At 43.9% G+C, this 25,174-nt stretch overlaps 1 protein-coding gene across 1 annotated transcript in view; it reads left to right on the top strand.

Annotated features, from left to right (window-relative positions):
* Positions 1–23,257, top strand: part of LOC309807674 (uncharacterized protein) — a 239,551-nt gene extending 216,294 nt beyond the window's left edge. Inside the window, exons 3-4 of the mRNA XM_082627523.1 lie at positions 11,461–11,500; positions 22,044–23,257. Coding sequence (XP_082483649.1) covers positions 11,461–11,500; positions 22,044–22,398 — 395 coding nt within the window. The 3' untranslated portion in view covers positions 22,399–23,257. The remainder of the gene's footprint in view (positions 1–11,460; positions 11,501–22,043) is intronic.
* The last annotated feature ends 1,917 nt before the right edge of the window (positions 23,258–25,174 follow it).

The following is a 25,174-nucleotide window of genomic DNA, read 5'->3' as shown; positions in this document are numbered from 1 at the left end:
CACAGCCCAGCTTCTGATTGGTTCTCCTGGTCAGGTGAACACATACCTATCAGCTGTGACTTGAGAGGGTGGAGGTCACATGGCACCAATATGGCTGCTGAGATTCCTCCTTTTGGGTGGGGTGGGAGTGCTGGGGGGAATTTTCTTTGCTCTTTCATAGCCCTGGGGCCAGTTAGGGCCCAAGAACAGGTGAGGTGGGTGGCTTTTGATTTTTCTCCCCTGTCTCTACCTTTCTTATATTTAGTCTAAGAACAAAAACACGGCGGAGAGGAAAGGAAGGGCCAGGGTCTTCTGGTTTTTACCTTTTTAGCTTTTTCTGTAGTGAAAAGATAGAGAGCTCTGAGAAGTCTGAACCAGTGAACAAGCAGGACGAGTGTGCCTTCGGGAATTTTGAGGTGAAAGTGACCTCCTGCTTTGGTTTTAATTTACTCTTGCAGATAACTTCCTTGTCTTCCTAGGCACTATTCAGGGCTCCAGCCTATTGCTACCATTCCCAGCTAACATTCTCCCTGCCTTCCTTTTAGACGGAGGTGCATCCATGCTCCATATTTTACGTACTAAACATCCATGAGCTATTCTCTGAACAACGTGAATAATTTTCTACTTGATTGTTTCCACACATACAAAACAACTAAGGTCCTTTGTGCAATTCCCACAGCACTCCTGCCGTATAGGAAGAGTCCAGAAGTGTTCAGATCAAAGTGGGGGGCTGGTCTCTAATGAGTTGAAGATTGAGCCCCGTGTTGGTTTGCTAAACACAGTGATGAATTCCCACAAGCTTAGTGGCCTAAAACAACAAACGTATTCTCTCATGGGTCTGGGGGCTGGAAGCCCCAAATCAGCATCAGCTGGGCTGCAATCAAGGTTTTTCAGAAGGACCAAACTCCCTTGGATGTTCTAGGGAGGAGTCCATCCCTTGCCTCTTCCAGCTCTGGTGGCTGCTGGCATCCCTTTTTTCTTTTTCTTTTTTTTCTCGCTATGTAGGATTCCCATCTAGGGAAATACAATAATTTATATGTGCATTTTCCTGTTGATGGACATTTAAATTGTTTCCAATTTTCAATATGATTTCTTTTAAAAAAATTTTTATATACTTTTTCAAGGTTACTTTACATTTACAGTTATTACAAAATATTGGCTATATTCCCTGTGTTGTACAATACATCCTTGAGCCTATCGTACACCCAGAAGTTTACATCTCTCACCTCTCCACCCTGTATTGTACCCTCCTCCCGCTCCACGCTGGCAACCATTAGTTTGTTCTCTATATCTGTGACTCTCCTTCTTTTTTGGTATATTCGGTAGTTTGTTGTATTTTTTACATTCCATATATAGGTGATATCCTACAGTATTTGTTTTTGTTTGACTTATTTCACTTACCACAATGCCCTCCAAGTCCACCCATGTTGCTGCAAATGGCAAAATTTCGTTCTTTTTTAAGGCTGAGTAGTATTCCATTGGTTATATGTACCACATCTTCTTTATCCATTCATCTCTTTTAAATTTTTTTTTTTTTTTTTTTTTTTGCGGTTACGCGGGCCTCTCACTGTTGTGGCCTCCCCCGTTGCAGAGCACAGGCTCCAGATGCACAGGCTCAACGGCCATGGCTCACAGGTCCAGCTTCACCACGGCATGTGGGATCTTCCCGGACCGGGGCACAAACCCGTGTCCCCTGCATCGGCAGGCGGATTGTCAACCACTGCGCCACCAGGGAAGCCCCTATCCATTCATCTCTTGATGACACTTAGGTTGCTTCCATATCTTGGTAATTGTAAATAATGATGCTCTGAACATTGGGGTGCATGTATCTTTTCAAATACATGTTTTTGAAAACACGTGTTTTTGTTTTTTTCGGATTTATACCCAGGAGTTGAGTTTCGAGGTCATATGGTAGTTCTATTTTTAGTTTTCTGAGAACCCTCCATACTGTTTTCCACAGTGGCTGTGCCAGTTTACATTCCTACCAACACTGTACCAGGGTTCCATTTTCTCTAAAAATTGTAAACTTTCTTCCTAGGGGTAATTGAGATGGTAGTTCAATAATAACATAAGATCAGGTGAAGTCTAAAGAAATTTTAGAAAACCTGGATAAAGTAAGAAAACATCTGTTCTCTGGCATCTGAATGTTAGAGAGACACCAAGACATGTGGGCCAAGTTCTGGAGAGAAGGGAAACACAGACGCAAGCTTGACATTTGGTGCAGCTTTTCTCCTTGGGGCATTTGCGGATTCAAATCTTACAGCCTAGGAGCTGAAAAGCCAAGGAGTTCAAAAGACTCTAACCACAGAAGCTGCTGGCATCCCTTGACTTGTAGGTGCAGCACTCTAGTCCTGCCTCTGTGGTCACTGCCTCCGCCTCTTCTTTGTATATAATCTCCTCCTGTCTCTCACTTATAAGTACACTTACAGATGGCACTTAGGGCGAGGATAGTCTCAACTCAAAATCCTTATATCTGCAAAACTTTACCTTGTAAGGTAACATTCTCAGGTCCCAGGGATTAGAGCCTGAGATCTTTGGGGCCACCAGTCAGCCCACTGTAAGCCCTAAACGTCTTCTCTCCTGAGGAGGGTCTAGGCTGGGCAGAAACCCCGACAGACATCTACCAGAGGCCAGATTGAGAGCCCTTTTAGAAGGTCAATTCTCAGCTCATTTGGAACCTTGCTATTGCCCTTTTTTTTTTTCTTTTCTTTTCGGTACGTGGGTCTCTCACTGTTGCGGCCTCTACTGCTGCGGAGCACAGGCTCTGGACGCACAGGCTCAACAGCCATGGCTCACGGGCCCAGCCGCTCGGTGGCATGTGGGATCCTCCTGGACCGGAGCACGAACCCGTGTCCCCTGCACTGGCAGGCAGACTCTCAACCACTGCGCCACCAAGGAAGCCCTGCCCTTTCTTTTTTCCTCCTGTTTGTCCTCAACAGGGGGAAGCATTAAGAGTAAATGAGGGGCTTCCCTGGTGGAGCAGTGGTTAAGAATCCGCCTGCCAATGCAGGGGACACAGGCTCGAGCCCTGGTCCAGGAAGATCCCACATGCCGCGGAGCAACTAAGCCCGTGCCCCACAACTAATGAGCCTGCGTTCTTGAGCCTGCGAGCCACAACTACTGAAGCCTCCATGCCTAGAGCCTGTGCTCCGCAACAAGAGAAGGCCATGGAATGAGAAGCCCGCACAACACAACAAAGAGTAACCCCTGCTCGCCACAACTAGAGAAAGCCCGGGCGCAGCAACGAAGACCCAATGCAGCCATAACTTAAAAAAAAATAATAATAAAAAAATAAATGCATTAACAGATTTTGTGTTTCCTCTCATCGTTAGTGTATTGCTTTCATTCCTAAGACCCTAAAAAATTGGATACCACTCCACTTACCAGGAACACACTTTGCAACATGGATCCGGGGGAAGCTGTTTTCTTCCGTAGACACTTCATGACCCCGGTTTCCACAACAGCAGGCACTGCTGGCTCTGCCAAGTTGCTGGAGAAGGGCACCTTATCTGCAAAGTCACGAATCCAAATGGGCCCCCATTGGCAAGGGTGGAAGGAAGTTGTTTGGCTTAGCTTCTTGGGGGATCAGAAGATTGGGAGTTCTGGGGGGGAACTGCAGGTACCTTGCTGTCCCTTGGTACAACGTCAGGGGAAAGAAAGGTCGCTGGTAGCTTCTCAGAGCTACCAGTTGGGGCTGTGCAGAGCGTCTTAGTAAATGCCATTTTGGTTGCAAATAACAGAAACTCAAACCGGCTGAAGCAAAAAAGGGGACATCTACGGGGAAGAAAAGATGGCTCCTGCCTGTCCAGACTCCTCCGCTTTGCTTGCCCTTTGATTCTCTAACCTTCCGCATTTCCTTTCAGTAAACTCCTTTTCTGTTTAAGTTAGCCACAGGAGATTTCTGTTGGTTGCAACCAGAGAATCTTGAGTGATACAAAAAGTCCTAGTGGAACCCAAGGCATTGGAATGGGCCTTTCCAAGGAAAGAAACCAGGAACCAGAAAGTCATCAGGAATCAGGGCAACTTTCTGCATCAGTTGGAATGCCTTCAGCTTTTTTTTTTTCCTTCATGGAGCTCATAATCCATTCATTTATTCAATAAGCAATTATTGAGTATCTATCCTGTGCCAGGCACCCTGGTCAGTCTTAGTGTTCCATACAGGTATAAAATATGCCAAGACCCCTGCCCTCAAGTAGCTCACATTCTAGTGAAGATAAGACATGTGAGCACATAGAGTATATTCACAACACAGAATAAGAAGAGCTATGCCATGGACACATATACACCAGCAAACATAAAATAGATAGCTAGTGGGAAGCAGCCGCACAGCACAGGGAGATCAGCTCGGTGCCCCGCGACCACCTAGAGGGGTGGGACAGGGAGGGCGGGAGGGAGGGAGATGCAAGAGGGAAGAGACATGGGAATACATGCACATGCATAACTGATTCACCCTGCGACAATGCAGAAACCGACACATCTTTGTAAAGCAACTACACTCCAACAAAGATGCAAAAAAAAAAAAAAAAAAAAACAAGAGCTATGCCAGAGGGATGAAGCATGACTGTCTTCAGAGACCTAGAAAGCACAGATGCAATATCCTGGTAGAGAGGGCCTGGGCAGAGAATCGCAGGTAGGTGAACCTGTGTGCACAGAGAACATGGTATGTATGAGAAGCTGCAAGTTTTCAACATCCGTGGAGCAAAAGAGTTCTTGCAAAAGTAGTGGGAGACGTGGCTGAAGAAATTGGTTGAGGATGAAGCATAAAAAACCCACTGAAGTGTTATCTTTTTTTCCTGAGGAGCATGGGGAGCCATGGAAGATTTTTAAGCTGTTTGAGGACATGGTCAATTCTCTGGGTTTCAGAAAAGTCCCTCTGGAGTCTGGGATGTGGTGAAAGCTGGGCTGGACCTTTCACCAGTGGGCATGCTCAGTCGCTCAGGAAAGGTTTTCGCTCTGCCTTGGGAAATTTTTCACGCCGCTCTGGCAGCGGAGCTCGCCCCGCCCACGGCTTCTCCTCACTGGATTGGTTGAACTCAGGGAGGCTACCAGGAGGCCCAGTTGACCTCCCAACTCCACACCCCCGCCCCCGCCCGTTAACGCTCTGGGCGCGCGCTGCCTTCAGCTTTAAATAACAGAAACCTGGATGTGGGTAGATGGTAAAAATTTGAAGCCCCTCCCAAATGAACTCTAGCCATGTGGCTTGCTTTGTCTGATGAGAGGTTGGCAAACACATGGCAGGTGGAGACTTGAAAAGTGTGCTTTGGGGCTTTCTCTCTCCTCTTGCTCTTGGAAACCTGTACCCACCACACGTGGCCTGGTCTGGCCTGTTGGGTGATGAGGGACCACACCAGGCAGAATCAGACGTCCCAGATGAGGCCTTTCTAGACCAGGGTTTCTCATTCTCGGTACTATTGACATATTGGATCAAATAAGTCTTGGTTGTGGGCAGCTGTTCTGTGCACTGCAGGATGTTTAGCAGCATCCCTGGCCTCTACCCCGAGATGATAGTATCACCCCCACCCCAGTTTAACAACCAAAGTGTGTCCAGACATTGCCCAATACCCCCTGGGTGGCAAAATGCCCCCAGTTGAGAACCACTGTCCTAACCCAGCTTGCCTGGCAATGACCAGGCAGGCATGTACACGAAGCCACCCTAAACTAGCCCCAGCCAAACCAACCAGACCAGTACAAGTGGCCAGCTTGACGCCTGGAATCATGAGAACTAATAGTTGCCATTTTAAGTCACTAACTTTTGAGTGATTTGCTCCACAGCACAAACAGGTACATCTGACCACAGTGGCTTAAACTGATAGGATTGATTTAGTTATACAACAGGATGTACAGAGGTAAGCAGTTCAGGTACACTGCAGAGCACAGTGATGCCACTAGGCTCCCACCCAGGCTTTTCATGTCTTTCCACTGCATTGTCCTTTGAGGTGGGCTTTGGTCTCTTGCTTGTTACCTGGTGATCCCCAACATGGCTTCTCCAGCTCCTAGTCCGAGCTCCAGGAGAGGAAAAGGAGACAAGGCAAAGGGACAAAGAGAAAAACTTTCTCCTAGCAAAGCCTTGCCTTTAATTCCAGAAGGGAAGCCCTGCCCAGGGCCTTCACCTGCATGTCACTGGCCAGAACTGAACAACACAGCCAGGTCTAGCTGCAAGGGAGGCTGGGAAATGAGGGCATTTCGCGTGCTGCTTATACAGTAGAGGGAAGCAATGACTAAGGGGCTTGTAGTGTCTGCTGCACTGTCTCTCTGGGGGTCGTCTTGGTTTCTTCTTTTTTTTTTTTTTTTGCCACACAGTGTGGCTTATGGGATCCTAGCTCCCTGATCAGGGATTGAGTCCGGGCCCCTGGCAGTGAAAGCGCAGGGTGGACGGCCAGGGAATTCCCTGGGTCTTGGTTTCTTGTCTCTACCTGTTGCTTATCTATCCTGGCCATCTCTTTCTAACACTGGCTTTGTTTCTCCAAACACAGTGGGAGAAATGGCCACCCCAGCTGGGAACTGCATCAAGACTTTCAGCTCCGGGCCATTAATGATCTGTGTGGTAACTCCGTGTCCCACTTCCAAATATCAAGGGCACAGGTGCTGATTGGCCCAGCTTGGGTTAGAAGAGAAACCTGATTGGTCTGGCTTGGGTAGACTATCTACTGATCAGCCAGTCAGGTGTGGCCAAGAGAGCAGCAGTAGGTAGGGTAAACCTGGTTGGGGAATGTGCATTCTCAGAGAAAGGGGTGTGTGGCTGAGGAGACACCTAAAGAACCATCTAGTTCAAGGAGTGAAGAAAGGACATTGCCATTGTGGGTTGCAATGTTGATACGATAAAGATTAACACGTCCTTTGAAAGACCTCAAATACAGTGGAGTCACATAGGCATTACATTTAACTTATGCAAATTCAAATATTTGTATTCAACCAAAGTATTTTTTTTTTCCCACACAATTTGGCTTCCAAACATGAGCCAGCTACTTAACTACTGCCTGACCAAGTGATCTTTTCTGGTGCTGGAGATTGCTGTTTTGGATTTTGGGGATATGGTACAGTGTAAGTAATATGTTCTTTATGGAAAACTGCTGGGATTTTCAAGATTATTTTTAAGGTCAGGTGATGCTCACCCTTCTCACTGTGTAAGAAGTACCTTTAGTGGAAGATCATGCAAATCATTTTTCCCATTTCCTTCTAGTTTTAATCAGTATAAAGAATGTATTTGGTTTTAAAATATCAAAATACTTTTATTGTGCCTTTTTAAAAATAAAAAATAAATGATATTCATGGCTTCTGGCTCTTCCTCCTGTTTTGTTTGGTGGTCTCTGGCCGTACAAGAAAGGCAGGGAGAGAACAGATGGCTGGAGAGAAGGCAAAAGTGAGGGTCTCTTCAAACACCACGGGAAAGGGGTGTGTCCACCTGGGCAGTGTGTGTTCTTTGATGACTGGGTACTTGGTCTGTCCTGATGGCCTGGGACTTGACCTACTGGGCTGTCTTGGTGCGGCAGAATGGGCAGCGTGAGATGGAGTTAGAAACCTGGGTTCCAGACCCAATTCTTGAATTTACTAGCTGTGTGACTTTAGACGGGCCATTTAACCTCTCTGGGCCTCAGCTTCCTCATTTGTAAAATGGGGAACATAATGCTATTTACCTCCCAGGGCTTGAGAGAGGATTAGACGAGAAGTGTTTTGAACACCGCAGAGCGCCATATAAACATGACTCACTGTTATGGAAGCGATAAAACTGGTTGCTGTTCACATTTATTATAATAAATTCAGATATAAATGCACTATACCATGGCCCCAACAGCCCTGAGGTTACCATTTCAAACTTATTCTTCATATGCCTGTGTATGTTTACATTCATAATATCTGTGAAAAGAACCCCTCTCCTCACACACTCCAAAATACAGTATTGTGCAAAATACCAGTCTAGGAAGCAACATACTAGGGTAGCAACCTTTAATGTCCTAAAAAAGCATCTTAGTAGTTTGACGCAGAAGAGTTACACTGACTCACGGAGGATCATGTGAGGCCCAGCGGGGCGACGTTTCTAGTTCCTTCCACCAGGTTTAGAAAACAGAAGGCTCTGGCTGGATTTGCTGGACATTTCTCTCTTCAGCATCTCCCTTCCTTGGTCCATCTTTGGGGTGCCTTTTCTGGCTCCAACCTACAACAAGCAAGAGCAACAAATGCCCAAACTCTATAATTGTAGGGAGATCCCCAAATATTTCTCAAATGGCATTTTTTTTTACTCAAAATAAAATCTTTGTTGTAAAAAATATTTATATACACACATAGACGTGAGCAAAACGAAGGTAAAATGATCCACCATTATCACACTACCCACAGGTAACCTTATTCACATTTTGGTGTACACTCTTCCAGATACACAGATAACGTTTTCTTCTGACATTTGCATCTTTTTTTGAACCAGGAGTTTCTGATGATAGGCAATTTCATTGGGATGGACTTTCTCTGGAAAAGCTGTTACTGAACTGAATGCCTTATGTCTCTGATGTCTTAGGAGGGTAAAATGCAGCATACTCTAGGGGGTCTGTCTAACCCTTTTCTGAGCACTACTCCTGGATCCAGGCAGCCATGTGTGTGACTCTGTCCCTGGTCATAGCTGATCGGGCACTTGGCACGGGCTGGGCTTTTAAGATGGTCACTCCCAGGATTTGGGGTTATGGGCTCTAAGATGCTACTTGCTTCCTGGGCTGGTCCTTTGAACTGGGGGACCATGAGGTCATTCCTTCCTGTCACATGACTGGAGAGAGCAGAGATCAGGGGAGCCACACAGAGACACAGAGAGGAGATACGGCCTGTGTGTGCGTGTGCGCATGCTTGTGTGTGTGTAAAAGAGATGATGCCTGAGATCTGATGGCTTACCAGTTCTATTTCGAGGCCAGGCTCTCTTTCAGCTCCCAGTTTTTATGAGGCACTCACCCCTATATCCTTAAAAAAGCCCCCTCCCCCTCCCTTTTTTTTTTTGCGGTACGCGGGCCTCTCAGTGTTGTGGCCTCTCCCGTTGCGGAGCACAGGCTCCGGACGCGCAGGCTCAGCGGCCATGGCTCACGGGCCCAGCCGCTTCGCGGCATGTGGGATCTTCCCGGACTGGGGCACGAACCCGCGTCCCCTGCATCGGCAGGCGGACTCTCAACCACTGCGCCACCAGGGAAGCCCTATCCTGTGGTTTTTAAGTATCCCTGCACACTCTGCCTGTCTCTAGAGTATTAAGTCCAGTTGCGCTGTTTTGACCTCTTTGTTTATTGAGATTATTATTTACTTGCATTAAAATGTACCAATTTCAAAGGTACAGTTTGATTAATTTTGGTAATTGTATACCAGGTGTAACCACCACCACGACCCAGATATAGAAAAGTTACTTACCCTTTAAAAGTTTTCCATCCCAATTTGCCCCAATTCAGTTTTGAGACACTTTATTGAGTTTTACTGCTTTCTCTAACATCGACTCTCCGGGTGATTTAGGAAAGTCACTTTACCTCTCTGGATGTGTTTTTGCTTTTATAACATGAAAAATGCCAGAACAGATGTGTTACCAAGGGCCCTTGCAATACTTTCAGAAAATGAGGGGGTAGGGTAAGGGCGGGAATCTCAGCCTTGCGTCCTCATTCTTCACATAGCACACGCATGTGGCAGATCCTAGTGGGAAAAGCCTGTGGTCGCATCAGAGAGAATTAGGTTTCCATCTCCTCTCTTGCTAGTGTGTGTGTAACCTTTTGTAAGCATCAGCTTTCTCATCTCCAGTATCAGGCTTATTAACAAGGCCTATTTGTTTACTGTTGTGAGGATGAGTTGAGATGCACCGGCAGCCTTAAATGTTAGTTGGTATTTGTATTATGGCATAATAGAAAGGCACTGCATTCAACCATCTCAGTTACTACACGTTTATGCAGGCTGATTCTCACAGCCAAAACAGACGCACAAAGTACACCCACCCATTTACCCACCTGGGGAAGCCCGAAGCCTCCCTGCCTGCCTTCCCTACGGGGCTCAGAGAAAAGCTGCGCATGCGTGCGCGTGCTTCCAAAGAGCCTCGCTAGGGGGCGGAATGGGAAACAGGAGGTTCTAACGCCTGTCGTACAAGCGCGACGTAAAGCGGGTCTGCTTTATGGCACCCTGCTTCCGCCGTAAAGCGCCGTTGGCAATCCCGCGTGAGTGGGTTGAGGAGACGACTTCCAGGTGAAAAACGCGATTCTTGGAGGTTGGCTGACTTGACGTCTTCTCCATGGGCAAACGCGGGAGCCGGAGCCGGAGCCGGAGCCGGAGCCGGAGCCAGCTGCTCAACTCCCTAACTAAAAAGCAGAAGAAGCATCTAAGGGATTTCGGCGAGGAGCATCCCTTCTATGACAGGTATGGAGAGGCAAGGCTGGGACCGGCGCTGCCGGTGTCCTTTCCCGGTGGGAGCCCGCGTGTCCCCGCGTTTGGTCCGCCGGTGCCCCGGGGGTAGTGACAGGGCAGCTCCCGCCGCGTGCCACGCTGCCCCGGCGCCGGCCTAGCTCGCCCGGGGATCCTGGCGGCTTCCCGCCTGAGATGGGGTTCTTCGCCGGTCTTCCTACCCTTTGTTGAGCCTGTAGTTTTATGCTAGACGGCACGCCTCCTGTGTGGCGACTGGGCAGAGATTTTATAAGCTTGTGTTCGTTTTCTATGTTTTTAAAGAATTGCTTGGGGGTTTCCCTTGGTGGCGCAGTGGTTAAGAATCCGCCTGCCAACGGAGGGGGCAGGGGTTCGAGCCCTGGTCCGGGAAGATCCCACATGCCGCGGTGCACGTAAGCCCGTGCGCCACAACTATTGAGCCTGCACTCTAGAGCCCGCGAGCCACAACTACTGAGCCAGGGTGGTGCAACTACTGATGCCCGCGAGCCTAGAGCCCCTGCTCCGCAACAAGAGAAGCCACCTCTCGCCGCAACTAGAGAAAGCCCGGGCGCAGCAACGAAGACCCATAGCAGGCAAAAATAAATAAATTAAATAAGTTAAAAAAAATGAAAAAAGAATTGCTTGGGACCCTCGACATCACCTATCTATTCAATGACCATGAGGAAACTAATGTTTGGGTAGTTGTGGGTTCCTCTCTAAGTGTCCAGACTCTCAGTTATGATCTTAGTGCTCATCCCACCCCTTTGGGCTGCTTTATCAACAGTTAGAGGGATAGTCTACTTAAGAAATTTGCTAGAAAAGGTGAACCCCGAGGGCTTTTATTTGCCAAAATTTCCCGTCTTTTGGATGAGAGCCTGTTACTGTGTGAGTGTAGTATTTGTCATGTGGTCTTGTTAGACTTTTTCATTCGTCTCTTATTATCTATTTGGCATATCCTTCCAAAACCTGTCCCAATGCATATGGAGTTTTTACTTGACAATAGGTATAATGTATTTATAACGGTATAGTCTGCCATGTTCATTTAAAGTTGTATCATTAGACTTTTCCTAATTGCTACATACTAGTAGTTAAAGTTTAACATTGCCTGTTTCTTCTCAGGGTTTCCAGAAAGGAAGCAAAACCACAGACTTGTCAACTGGTAATGCTTTATACCTTCTTTATGATAGTAGATTCTGGACTGTTACTTTTAAGATTACATATGGTAATAAAGTTTGGCTACATTTCCACTCTCTTTGATTTTAGATGTAAGCTATACTTTAGTAATATTGCTTAGTTTTAAGTGCAGGTGTCTGTTAAAATGCCATTGTGATAACTAATATCGTATAGAGTATGAAACTGTCCTGAGAGATTAGCCTGTTAGAACCTGTTAAGGAGGCTTACCAGAGGGCTCTTGGTGAATCCTAAGAGGGAATGTCATGTTTGCTTAACATAAAATAGAGTGCAAAATCATCAAAGGTCTTATTTCATTACCACAGACTCAGAAATAAAGTACACTTTTTTGTTGTAAGTTTTCCTGTTGCTCCTTTAAAGGTGCCAAATGTCTGACACATAGGTTAGATCGCCTTATAACCTAAAGCTCCATGTGTTTAGTTTGCTGTCTTCCCATGTAGAACATGAGCAGTTCAAAGAAGAGGAAGCGCTTCTAGAATCATAGCTAGATTAGCTGTTTGAAACAAATTTGGTGCTAGGTTTGGTTGAATAGATAGGGTTGCATATTTGCAGAAAAGCTAGTTTTTATTTAGAAAAGGCTGAACTTGGTTCCACTGTGGGCCTGATGATAGTCGTGGGGTAGCAACAAGAACAGCATAATTTTTGTTTTTAAAATCCCCATTTTCCTTTTAGTCAGAGAGTTTATAGATACTTCAAGTTCTGAAAGTGAAGCATAGAGTGAACCAGAACAAGTTTCTGGTTACAACAGACTACTTGCCACATTAAAGGGTGTTTCCAAGGAAGATGAGGAGGAGGAAGAGGAAGAAGACAGTGTTCTAGATGAGACAGAAATGAATCTTGAAGATGGCGATAGTGACGTCATTGTGGAGGAAGAGATGGCAGTAGAGTCCACTGACATGCAGAAGAGTGAGTGTCTTTGATGTGGGTTTATCATCTTTGCAGGGACCACAGACAGATTGCCCCAGGGGCAGGGTGCCTTGTACCACAGAGCTGGGTGAAAGCACATGGATTCAAAGCAGAGATTCTTAACATTGTTGGGCTCTGTGATATCTTCCAGAATCTGATGAAAACACAGGACCCTCTGGCCATAAAAATGCAGAAATGACATTTTTGCTTATGATTTCCAGGATTTCATCAATCCTACTTCAAATTCCCCTGATTGGGAGGAAAGGGAACATAATTCTGTTTTTGTAATGGTCTCAATTTATGAAAGAGATGATTGTTCCTGCCTTAGAGGAACCAAGTTTAATGGAAGATAGACATAAAATATACAAAACTTTTCAAGCATCAAATCTGAATGGAACCGATAAATATAAGGTGTTAAAGAGATGCAAAGTGGTCACATGCTGCCAGGGTGAATGAGGGGAGGCTTCAGAGGAGAGCTGGGACTGAAAGCTTAAAGGAACTCTGTCTCACTCAGACATCTAGGTCACTAGTTTTTAAAAAATTATTATTAATTTATTTATTTTTGGCTGCACTGTGTCTTTGTTGCAGTGCGCCGGCTTCTCACTGTGGTGGCTTCTCTTGTTGTGGAGCATGGACTCTAGGCACGTGGGCTTCGGTAGTTGTGGCACACGGGCTCAGTAGTTGTGGCCCACGGGCTCTAGAGCACAGGCTCTGTAGTTGTGGCGCACGGGCTTAGTTGCTCGGCGGCATGTGGGATCTTCCCAGACTAGGGCTTGAAACCACGTCCCCTGCATTAGCAGGCGAATTCTTAACCACTGTGCCACCAGGGAAGTCCCCATAGGTGACTTTTTAATTTAGCTTTAAAATCAACTTTATTGAAGTATGAATTACATTCAACAAGGTGTACCCGTTTTAAGCATGTAATTTGATAAGTCTTGACAAATGTGTATATCTATATTGTCATCGCCAAAGTCAAGATACAGAACACTTCCAATACCTGCAAAAAGTTCTTTCTTGTCCTTTTACAGTCAGTTTCCCAGGCCTGGCATCAGGCAACCACTGACATGCTTTCTTTCACTATGTATTAGTGTTTCCTATTCTAGAAATTCATATGAATGGAAGCATACAATAAGTACCCTTTTGCACGTGGCTTCTTTGGCTCCTCATGTTGCTGTGACTCATCCGTGTAGTTCATATTAGTAATTCATTTCTTTTTATTACTGGAATAGTAGTCCATTGTCTGCATATATCTGGGTAACTTTTTATATTCTATTATCTTAATGCCTATTTGCCTTACTGTATTTTTTTCTATACTTTAAGGTGTCACACACCATTCTTAGTATTTTCATTCATCACTTGTACTCGGATAAAAAAATCGTTGCCTCAGACTTAGGGATTGTTTTAATTTTGTTGGTTTTCCAGTTTTCTTTCATGTTTTAGGTTTTTAAAAATGAGAAGTTTGGCTTTTTAAATTATAAAAGTAATATATATTTACTGTAAAACTTTAAGAGGGTAATATAGTTAACGTATATCTCCTCCACCGTGGGATGAACACCTTTAACATTTTATAGGACCTTACAGACTACTTTTTTATGGATATATGAGTGAATATATATTTGTGTGTATGTGCATAATGGCCTCATACATTTCTGTAAGTGACTTTTTTCTTTAATAATATAACGTGTGTAACTGTGGGTTACTGCCGCTAGAACCCTGGTGTCCAAACTCCCAGGCCAAATCTCCTTCTACTACATTACACTACCATGGGGAGGTTTAAAAAAGAAAGGGAAAGTATGAAGGGTGATTTTTCCATAAATTAAATCCACTTTAAAAGGCGCATTTGGAGAGTCAGAGAGTACTGGTATTGTTAGAAAGAAGAAAGGTTGAAAAGCTGGTTAAATCTCATTTTAAAAAAATCCATATGTACCACATTGTAAAAAAGAGAAGGAAGACGGCATTCATGATTACTGGGCTGGCAGGGTAGGGGACAGTTGCATGCTGGGGGTGGCTCTCGTACTGGCTCTTCCACTCTTCACACTTGCGCTCGGCCAGGGCCAGGGACCGCTGAGGGAGATCAGAGGAGAGGGTGGTGCCTTGGGGGTTCCAGGGGGTTGTGCAGCTGGCTCCCTTGCCACCCAGACTGCCCCAGGGTTCCCAGCCCCAAGGATTATGGAGCATCCCCACACCTGTTTGCTCTGCAGTTGCTGTCCTGCACGCATTTTCTCCTCCAGCACTTTCTGCAGTGTCTCCTTGGCCTTCTGCTCATAGCTGTTTTTCTGGTCTTCCATGTGTAATAGCAACTTATTCATTCCCCAAGAAGTGTATTTCTGTAAATTTGAGGCAATTCAACAAATACACGTTGACCTACTGTGTGCTAAAGCCTGAGCAGGGATACAGAAATGAAAAGAAATTGGTCCTTGCCCACAGGGCAGAGATGTCAGTAATCTGGTGGACCTTCTTCCAGGCTGGAGGCAGGCAGGGAGAGTCCCTCAGGTGATGTGAGAGGTGAGTGGGGATAAAAAACTGCCCTGGGCATGCTGGGCATTCTCCCCTAGGCCTTCCACAGGCATTTGAAATCCGACATTTCCAAAGGGAAATCATCTTTCTAAACCTGCTCCTATCTCAGTGGCCAGCATCACCACCCACCCAGTCTCCCAAACCCTAAACCAGGGAATCATCCTTGATTTCTCTCTCACCTTCTTCAAGGACTCAGTTCCTCATCAAGCTCTGTCAAGTCAGCGTCTTTAACGGCTCGTTCGTTACCTGTATCCTCTATCCCTACCGCCACCTCCTTAGTTCAGACCCTAGTGACACTATTATATGGATTATATAGAGACTATGTGTTATCTTCATGCCTTGCCTCCCTTCAAACCCTATTCAGTCCTGCAGCTAGAGGGTTCTTTCTAAAACTTAAATCTGATCCCATCACAACCTGCTTAAATCTCTCAGTGGTTCTCAGTGTTCTAAGAATCAGGTCCAAACTCCTTGGCATGGTTCCTACTTACAAGCCCAGACTTTGATCTCATGCTGCCTCCACGCAAGCTGAACTGCTTGTAGGTCCCCTAAGCACTGTGCTTTTCAGCCTCTGCCTTTGCCCATAAAGCTTCTTCTGCTTAGAGTATCGTGACCCACGCTTCTCACCTGGTTAACTTCTACCCATGTTCAAGATTCAGCCCTAGAATCATAAATTCTGATAAACTTGGCCAACCATACCTACCCCCCGACTCTTTACGGATTAGGCAGTTTTACTGGTGTTCACATAGTATCTGTATTTCTGATCTATGGACTCATCTGTCTCCTTTAAGGGATTGTAAACTCCTTTGAGGCAGGGAGCATTTTTATTTTTGTATTTTTTGTATTTTATTTATTTATTTATTTATTTATTTATTTATTTATTTTTTATTAGTTTCTGCTTTATAACAAAGTGAATCAGTTATACATATACATCTTTTCCCACATCCCTTCCCTCATGCATCTCCCTCCCTCCCACCCTCCCCATCCCACCCCTCCAGGCGGTCACAAAGTACCGAGCTGATCTCCCTGTGCTATGCGGCTGCTTCCCACTATCTATCTACCCTACATTTGGTAGTGTATATATGTCCATGCCTCTCTTTCGCTTTGTCACAGCTTACCCTTCCCCCTCCCCATATCCTCAAGTCCATTCTCAAGTAGGTTTGTGTCTTTATTCCCGTTTTACCCCAGGTTCTTCATGACATTTTTTTTTAAATTCCATATATATGTGTTAGCATACGGTATTTGTCTTTCTCTTTCTGATTTACTTCACACTGTATGACAGACTCTAGGTCTATCCACCTCATTACAAATAGCTCAGTTTCGTTTCTTTTTATGGCTGAGTAATATTCCATTGTATATATGTGCCACATCTTCTTTATCCATTCATCCGATGATGGACACTTAGGTTGTTTCTATCTCCGGGCTATTGTGAATAGAGCTGCAATGAACATTTTGGTACATGTCTCTTTTTGAATTATGGTTTTCTCAGGGTATATGACTAGTAGTGGGATTGCTGGGTCATATGGTAGTTCTATTTTTAGTTTTTTAAGGAACCTCCATACCGTTCTCCATAGCGGCTGTACCAATTCACATTCCCACCAGCAGTGCAAGAGGGTTCCCTTTTCTCCACACCCTCTCCAGCATTTATTGTTTCTAGGTTTCTTGATGATGTCCATTCTGACTGGTGTGAGATGATATCTCATTGTAGTTTTGAGTTGCATTTCTCTAATGATTAATGATGTTGAGCATTCTTTCATGTGTTTGTTGGCAGTCTGTATATCTTCTTTGGAGAAATGCCTATTTAAGTCTTCTGTCCATTTTTGGATTGGGTTGTTTGTTTTTTTGCTATTGAGATGCATGAGCTGTTTATAAATTTTGGAGATTAATCCTTTGTCAGTTGCTTCATTTGCAAATATTTTCACCCATTCTGAGGGTTGTCTTTTGGTCTTGTTTATGGTTTCCTTTGCTGTGCAAAAGCTTTGAAGTTTCATTAGGTCCCATTTGTTTATCTTTGTTTTTATTTCCATTTCTCTAGGAGGTGGGTCCAAAAGGATCTTGCTGTGATTTATGTCATAGAGTGTTCTACCTATGTTTTCCTCTAAGAGTTTGATAGTTTCTGGCCTTACATTTAAGTCTTTAATCCATTTTGAGCTTATTTTTGTGTATGGTGTTAGGGAATGATCTAATCTCAAACTTTTACATGTCCCTGTCCAGTTTTCCCAGCACCACTTATTGAAGAGGCTGTCCTTTCTCCACTGTACATTCCTGCCTCCTTTATCAAAGATAAGTTGGCCATATGTGCGTGGGTTTATCTCTGGGCTTTCTATCCTGATCCACTGATCTATCTTTCTGTTTTTATGCCAGTACCACACTGTCTTAATTACTGTAGCTTTGTAGTATAGTCTGAAGTCAGGGAGCCTGATTCCTCCAGCTCCGTTTTTCGTTCTCAAGATTGCTTTGGCTATTCGGGGTCTTTTGCTTTTCCAAACAAATTTTGAAATTTTTTGTTCTAGTTCTGTGAAAAATGCCAGTGGTAGTTTGATAGGGATTGCATTGAATCTGTAGATTGCTTTGGGTAGTAGAGTCATTTTCACAATGTTGATTCTTCCAATCCAAGAACACGGTACATCTCTCCATCTATTTGTATCATCTTTAATTTCTTTCATCAGTGTCTTATAATTTTCTGCATACAGGTCTTTTGTCTCCTTAGGTAGGTTTATTCCTAGATATTTTATTCTTTTTGTTGCAATGGTAAATGGGAGTGTTTTCTTGATTTCATTTTCAGATTTTTCATCATTAGTGTACAGGAATGCCAGAGATTTCTGTACATTAATTTTGTATCCTGCTACTTTACCAAATTCATTGATTAGCTCTAGTAGTTTTTCGGTAGCATCTTTAGGATTCTCTATGTATAGTATCATGTCATCTGCAAACAGTGACAGCTTTACTTCTTCTTTTCCAATTTGGATTCCTTTTATTTCCTTTTCTTCTCTGATTGCTGTGGCTAAAACTTCCAAAACTATGTTGAATAAGAGTGGTGAGAGTGGGCAGCCTTGTCTTGTTCCTGATCTTAGTGGAAATGGTTTCAGTTTTTCACCATTGAGGACAATGTTGGCTGTGGGTTTGTCATATATGGCCTTTATTATGTTGAGGAAAGTTCCCTCTATGCCTACTTTCTGCAGGGTTTTTATCATAAATGGGTGTTGAATTTTGTCGAAAGCTTTCTCTGCATCTATTGAGATGGTCATATGGTTTTTCTCCTTCAACTTGTTAATATGGTGTATCACATTGATTGATTTGCGTATATTGAAGAATCCTTGCATTCCTGGAATAAACCCCACTTGATCATGGTGTATGATCCTTTTAATGTGCTGTTGGATTCTGTTTGCTAGTATTTTGTTGAGGATTTTTGCATCTATGTTCATCAGTGATATTGGCCTGTAGTTTTCTTTCTTTGTGACATCCTTGCCTGGTTTTGGTATCAAGGTGATGGTGGCCTCGTAGAATGAGTTTGGGAGTGTTCCTCCCTCTGCTATATTTTGGAAGAGTTTGAGAAGGATGGGTGTTAGCTCTTCTCTAAATGTTTGATAGAATTTTCCTGTGAAGCCATCTGGTCCTGGGCTTTTGTTTGATGGAAGATTTTTAATCACAGTTTCAATTTCAGTGCTTGTGATTGGTCTATTCATATTTTCTATTTCTTCCTGAGTCAGTCTTGGCAGGTTGTGCATTTCTAAGAATTTGTCCATTTCTTCTAGGTTGTCCATTTTATTGGCATAGAGTTGCTTATAGTAATCTCTCATGATCTTTTGTATTTCTGCAGTGTCAGTTGTTACTTCTCCTTTTTCATTTCTAATTCTATTGATTTGAGTCTTCTCCCTTCTTTTCTTGATGAGTCTGGCTAATGGTTTGTCAATTTTGTTTATCTTCTCAAAGAACCAGCTTATAGTTTGGTTGATCTTTGCTATCGTTTCCTTCATTTCTTTTTCATTTATTTCTGATCTGATCTTTATGATTTCTTTCCTTCTGCTAACTTTGGGGGTTGTTTGTTCTTCTTTCTCTAATTGCTTTAGGTGCAGGGTCAGGTTGTTTACTCGAAATGTTTCCTGTTTCTTAAGGTGGGATTGTATTGCTATAAACTTCCCCCTTAGAACTGCTTTTGCTGCATCCCATAGGTTTTGGGTCGTCGTGTCCTCATTGTCATTTGTTTTTAGGTACTTTTTAATTTCCTCTTTGATTTCTTCAGTGATCACTTCGTTATTGAGTAGTGTATTGTTTAGTCTCCATGTGTTTGTATTTTTTACAGATCTTTTCCTGTAATTGATGTCTAGTCTCATAGCATTGTGGTGGGAAAAGATACTTGATACAATTTCAATTTTCTTAAATTTACCAAGGCTTGATTTGTGACCCAAGCTATGATCTATCCCGGAGAATGTTCCATGAGCACTTGAGAAAAATGTGTATTCTGTTGTTTTTGGATGGAATGTCCTATAAATATCAACTAAGTCCATCTTGTTTAATGTATCATTTAAAGCTTGTGTTTCCTTATTTATTTTCATTTTGGATGATCTGTCCATTGGTGAAAGTGGGGTGTTAAAGTCCCCTACTATGATTGTGTTACTGTCGATTTCCCCTTTTATGGCTGTTAGTATTTGCCTTATGTATTTTTTTTTTTTGTATTGTTTTGTCGAGTAAACTGAATAACTATTTCTCTCATTTTTTTTTTTTTTTTGCCTTATAACAAATTTAATCAGTTATACATATACATATGTTTCCATATCCCCTCCCTTTTGCGTCTCCCTCCCACCCTCCCTATCCCACCCCTCCAGACGGTCACAAAGCACCGAGCTGATCTCCCTGTGCTATGCGGCTGCTTCCCACTAGCTATCTACCTTACGTTTGGTAGTGTATATATGTCCATGCCGCTCTTTCACTTTGTCACAGCTTACCCTTCCCCCTCCCCATATCCTCAAGTCCATTCTCTAGTAGGTCTGTGTCTTTATTCCTGTTTTACCCCTAGGTTCTTCATGACATTTTTTTTTCTTAAATTCCATATATATGTGTTAGCATACAGTACTTGTCTTTCTCTTTCTGACTTACTTCACTCTGTATGACAGACTCTAGGTCTATCCACCTCATTACAAATAGCTCAATTTCATTTCTTTTCATGGCTGAGTAATATTCCATTGTATATATGTGCCACATCTTCTTTATCCATTCATCCGATGATGGACACTTAGGTGCCTTATGTATTGAGGTGCTCCTATGTTGGGTGCGTAAATATTTACAATTGTTATATCTTCTTCTTGGATCGATCCCTTTATCGTTATGTAGTGTCCTTCTTTGTCTCTTCTAATAGTCTTTATTTTAAAGTCTATTTTGTCTGATATAAGAATTGCTACTCCAGCTTTCTTTTGATTTCCATTTGCATGGAATATCTTTTTCCATCCCCTTACTTTCAATCTGTATGTGTCTCTAGGTCTGAAGTGGGTCTCTTGTAGACAGCATATATATGGGTCTTGTTTTTGTATCTATTCAGACACTCTGTGTCTTTTGGTGGGAGCATTTAGTCCATTTACATTTAAGGTAATTATTGATATGTATGTTCCTATTCCCATTTCCTTAATTGCTTTGGGTTCGTTATTGTAGGTATATTCCTTCTGTTGTGTTTCTTGCCTAGAGAAGTTCCTTTAGCATTTTCTGTAAAGCTGGTTTGGTGGTGCTGAACTCTCTCAGCTTTTGCTTGTCTGTAAACGTTTTAATTTCTCCATCAAATCTGAATGAGATCCTTGCTGGGTAGAGTAATCTTGGTTGCAGGTTTCTCTCCTTCATCACTTTAATTATGTCCTGCCACTCCCTTCTGGCTTGTAGAGTTTCTGCTGAGAGATCAGCTGTTAACCTGATGGGGATTCCCCTGTGTGTTATTTGTTGTTTTTCCCTTGCTGCTTTTAATATGATTTCTTTGTGTTTAATTTTTGACAGTTTGATTAATATGTGTCTTGGCATATTTCTCCTTGGATTTATTCTGTATGGGACTCTCTGTGCCTCCTGGACTTGATTAACTATTTCCTTTCCCATATTAGGGAAGTTTTCAACTATAATCTCTTCAAATATTTTCTCAGTCCCTTTCTTTTTGTCTTCTTCTTCTGGAACCCCTATAATTCGAATGTTGGTGCGTTTAATGTTGTCCCAGAGGTCTCTGAGACTGTCCTCTGTTCTTTTCATTCTTTTTTCTTTATTTTGCTCTGCATCAGTTATTTCCACTATTTTATCTTCCACCTCACTTATCCGTTCTTCTGCCTCACTTATTCTGCTATTGATCCCATCTAGAGTATTTTTCATTTCATTTATTGTGTTTTTAATCGATGCTTGATTCATCTTTAGTTCTTCTAGGTCCTTGTTAACTGTTTCTTGCATTTTGTCTATTCTATTTCCAAGATTATGGATCTTGGAAATAGAATCTTGGATCAGCTTTACTATCATTATTCTGAATTCTTTTTCAGGTAGACTGCCTATTACCTCTTCATTTGTTAGGTCTGGTAGGTTTTTATCTTGCTCCTTCACCTGCTGTGTGTTTTTCTGTCTTCTCATTTTGCTTATGTTACTGTGTTTGGGGTCTCCTTTCTGCAGGCTGCAGATTCGTAGTTCCTGTTGTTTTTGGTGTCTGTCCCCAGTGGCTAAGGTTGTTTCAGTAGGTTGTGTAGGCTTCCTGGTGGGGGGGACTAATGCCTGTGTTCTGGTGGTTGAGGCTCGATCTTGTCTTTCTGGTGGACAGGTCCACGTCTGGTGGTGTGTTTTGGGGTGCCTATGGCCTTATGATGTTTTTAGGTAGCCTCTCTGCTAATGGGTGGGGTTGTGTTCCTGCCTTGCTAGTTGCTTGGCATAGGGTGACCAGCACTGTAGCTTGCTGGTCGTTGACTGAAGCTGGGTGCTGGTGTTGAGATGGAGATCTCTGGGAGATTTTCGCTGCTTGATATTATGTGGAGCTGGGAGGTCTCTTGTGGACCCGGGTCCTGAAGTTGGCTCTCCCACTTCAGAGGCACAGCCCTGACTCCTGGCTGCAGCACCAAGAGCCTTTGTCGTTCTTCTTAAAGTCTAGGACTTCAGAAGATCATCTCAAAGGCCGCCCGGCACAAGCTTCAGAGGACCATGCACAGTGAAGTAAGTGCAGCTCAAATTAAGAAGAAACGCCAAGATTCAGCTCTTCGGTCCATTCACTCCCCTCGTGATGAGGATAGGTTTCAAAACACCCCACTTAGCCTTTGGGCACACCAGAAGCCAGTTAAACCTGATGAGCTAAATTGGATACACTTGATGGTGAAGGGCACGGTGGGCGTGAGTCGTGGCTGGTGGCTGCGTGGAGGTGGGCGACGGAAGCGGTGTCACCAAACGTTGGCTGCCCTTGCTCCGGCCTGCTGTCACTGCCCCAGAGTCGGAGCTCTACAGTGACCATGGGAGAGAGCTCTCACTTGGACTGGGAGTCCAGGGGACACTGGCCTCGCTGGGTTCGGGCTGAGCGATCTCAATATCTTGTAATAACCTGATTGGAAAACTTCTTGTCCTCAATTCATTGGCTATACTGGATTTTTTTTCTTGGGTCAGACCTTCAGACTTCTACCAGAAATCGTTCCTTTGGGGAAACCAGGCCTTCCCAGAAATTCAGGAAACTTGAACAAAGTAGCTTCAGGTGCTTCCACTTTTGAAGCTGAAAGACACCATAAGCAAGGCCAGTGGTGGTCGTCAGGGATGGTCCTCTTCCATGTGCTGGGCCCACTTCTCCTCCTCTTGAGCTTCCTTTCTCCAGGGTGCAGACACCATCTGGTCTCTCTCCGTAGACCCGGAATTCAGCACCTCACAGGCCGAGAACCAGAGAATGAGAACCCAGGGCGCTACGCAGGTTAAGTGAACTCGCAACCTCTAACTTTATTTTTTATTCATTTATTTTTTTGGTTGTGCCGTGCAGCATGTGGGATTTTATTTCCCTGACCAAGGATCGAACCCGCGCCCCCTGCAGTGGAAACTCGGAGTCTTAATCGCTGGACCTCCAGGGAAGTCCCCAGGGCTTGCTTTGACATGCATCGAATGGTGGCGGGTGGACACGGGGAGCAGCTGTCTGTGAGCCATCCTGTGTAGAAATGCAGGGTGGAGGGCAGGACAGCTGGAGCGGGAGGGGAAGAGGCGGAGGAGGGAGGGAGGGAGGGTGGGCGAGAGACAGAGAGTTTCCGGAGACAATAGCTCTGGCCATGTCCTAGGGCATGAAAGCTGAAAATAGCTCCTAGTGCCAGGAGCCTTGGAGCCACAGCCTGTGAGCCAGGGTGACTGGCTCTCCTCCCTGGTGTGTGTGTGTGTGGGGGTAGCTCTGGGCTTCTCAGGCTGGGAATGGGATGCACGGAGCAGGGACGGAGTAGGGACCCTTCTCTCTGGGACCTCGCGGGCCATCCTTAGCTCACAAAGCTGAGCCACCCCTGGCCCTACGAGTGGGGGGCTTATCCTCCCTGTCCCCTGGATCACACCCCCTCACACACAACTTCCCCATGTGTGCTCCCAGCAGCCAAGAGAATCTGTTTTTAAAAGATTTGGGGGAGGGGGGTAAACATACAAACAAGAGCAGAATGGATACTTTTTCAGAATGGGAATGGCTCTGTGTAACCCCACCCCCAGGGAAACCACAGTCCTGACCTCTAACACCCTTGACGAGTCAGCCTTGGTCTGGGCTTGCGGACCCATGGAAGCTTCCTCATCCCCTCTTTCAGACCCTGTCTCTCCCTCAGCATCTTTGTGAGAAGCACCTGGGAAAGTGGAACTGCTAGGCTGTACTGCTGCTAGAACTCCACCTGGGCTCCACCAGGCTCCAGCCCCCCGCCCTGTGCACCTCTCTGACCCTGAGGCACCTCAACTTCCCTCCCAGGACTTGTGACACTTAAGGGAGACACCGAAAAGACAAGCGTTTGGCTCCCTGGCTGGCAAAGAGCAGGTGCTCAATTGTCATAAGTGTCCGTATCAGTGAGGCTTCTCCAGACAAACAGAATCCATAGGGTGTGTGTGTGTATATACACACACATACATATGTACACGCATACAAAAATATACAGCTGTGTATATATGCAGTATGCATACAGACATATACACATATAGTATATGCAATACACACATATATACACACATATAAAATGCATCGTTTGTATATATACAGTATGTATACACACATACAATACACATATACTCTATACATACACACATATAAAATGCATAGTTTGTATATATACAGTATGTACACATGCATATAACATATGCAATAGACACACCTAGGTACATATATATCATACATATATACACACATACAAAGATATTTAGATGTGTATATATACAGTATACATACATATATAATATATGCAATACACGTACATACATAGAGACACATATATACACCTACATACAAAAGCATGTAGCATAAAAATATATATGTACTGTACATATAAATTCATCATATATATACATATATATCATATATATAAGATATATACACATACATATACACAATGTATACACACACATACACACCTCTATGTAAATATGCGCATGTACATACACATATAAATACATATGCAAGTGTGTCTATATATAGTATATACGTATATACATATAATACCTATGCAACATATACACATACAGGTATACAACATATATACACACCTATATATAAATATACACTGTATACATACATACGTACAGCGTACATCTACTGTATATATACACACACCCATATATCAATATATGGGTGTGTGTATATATACAGCATGTTCACATTTATAATATGTATACTATATATATACACATACATACATGTATACAATATATACACACAAATATATAGGCTTGTATGTATACTGTATATAGTACTTACACATATAATACAAACGCACGCACATATAAACGTGTGTATACATATATATAATATGTATACACACATATACAAATTAATAGGCTTGTATATATTCAGTATTTTTACATATATAGTTTTGTTTTAAGGAGTTGACTCATGTGACTGTGAGGCAGGCAAGTCCGGGCAGGACTCTGGGCTGGAGACACAGGGAAGAGCTGATGTCCCAAGGCCACTGGAGGAACAGTTCCCTCTTTCTAGGGAACCTCATTTTTCTCTCCAGTCCTTCAACTGATGGACGAGGCCCACCCACGCCGTGGCATTGACAGTATCCTTTACGCAAAG

Source organism: Mesoplodon mirus (genome assembly GCF_964341445.2).
Source record: "Mesoplodon mirus genome assembly, chromosome: 7".
Lineage (NCBI taxonomy): Eukaryota > Metazoa > Chordata > Mammalia > Artiodactyla > Ziphiidae > Mesoplodon > Mesoplodon mirus.
Note: the sequence above shows the minus strand (reverse complement) of the source record. Positions and strands in the feature narration are given on the sequence as shown.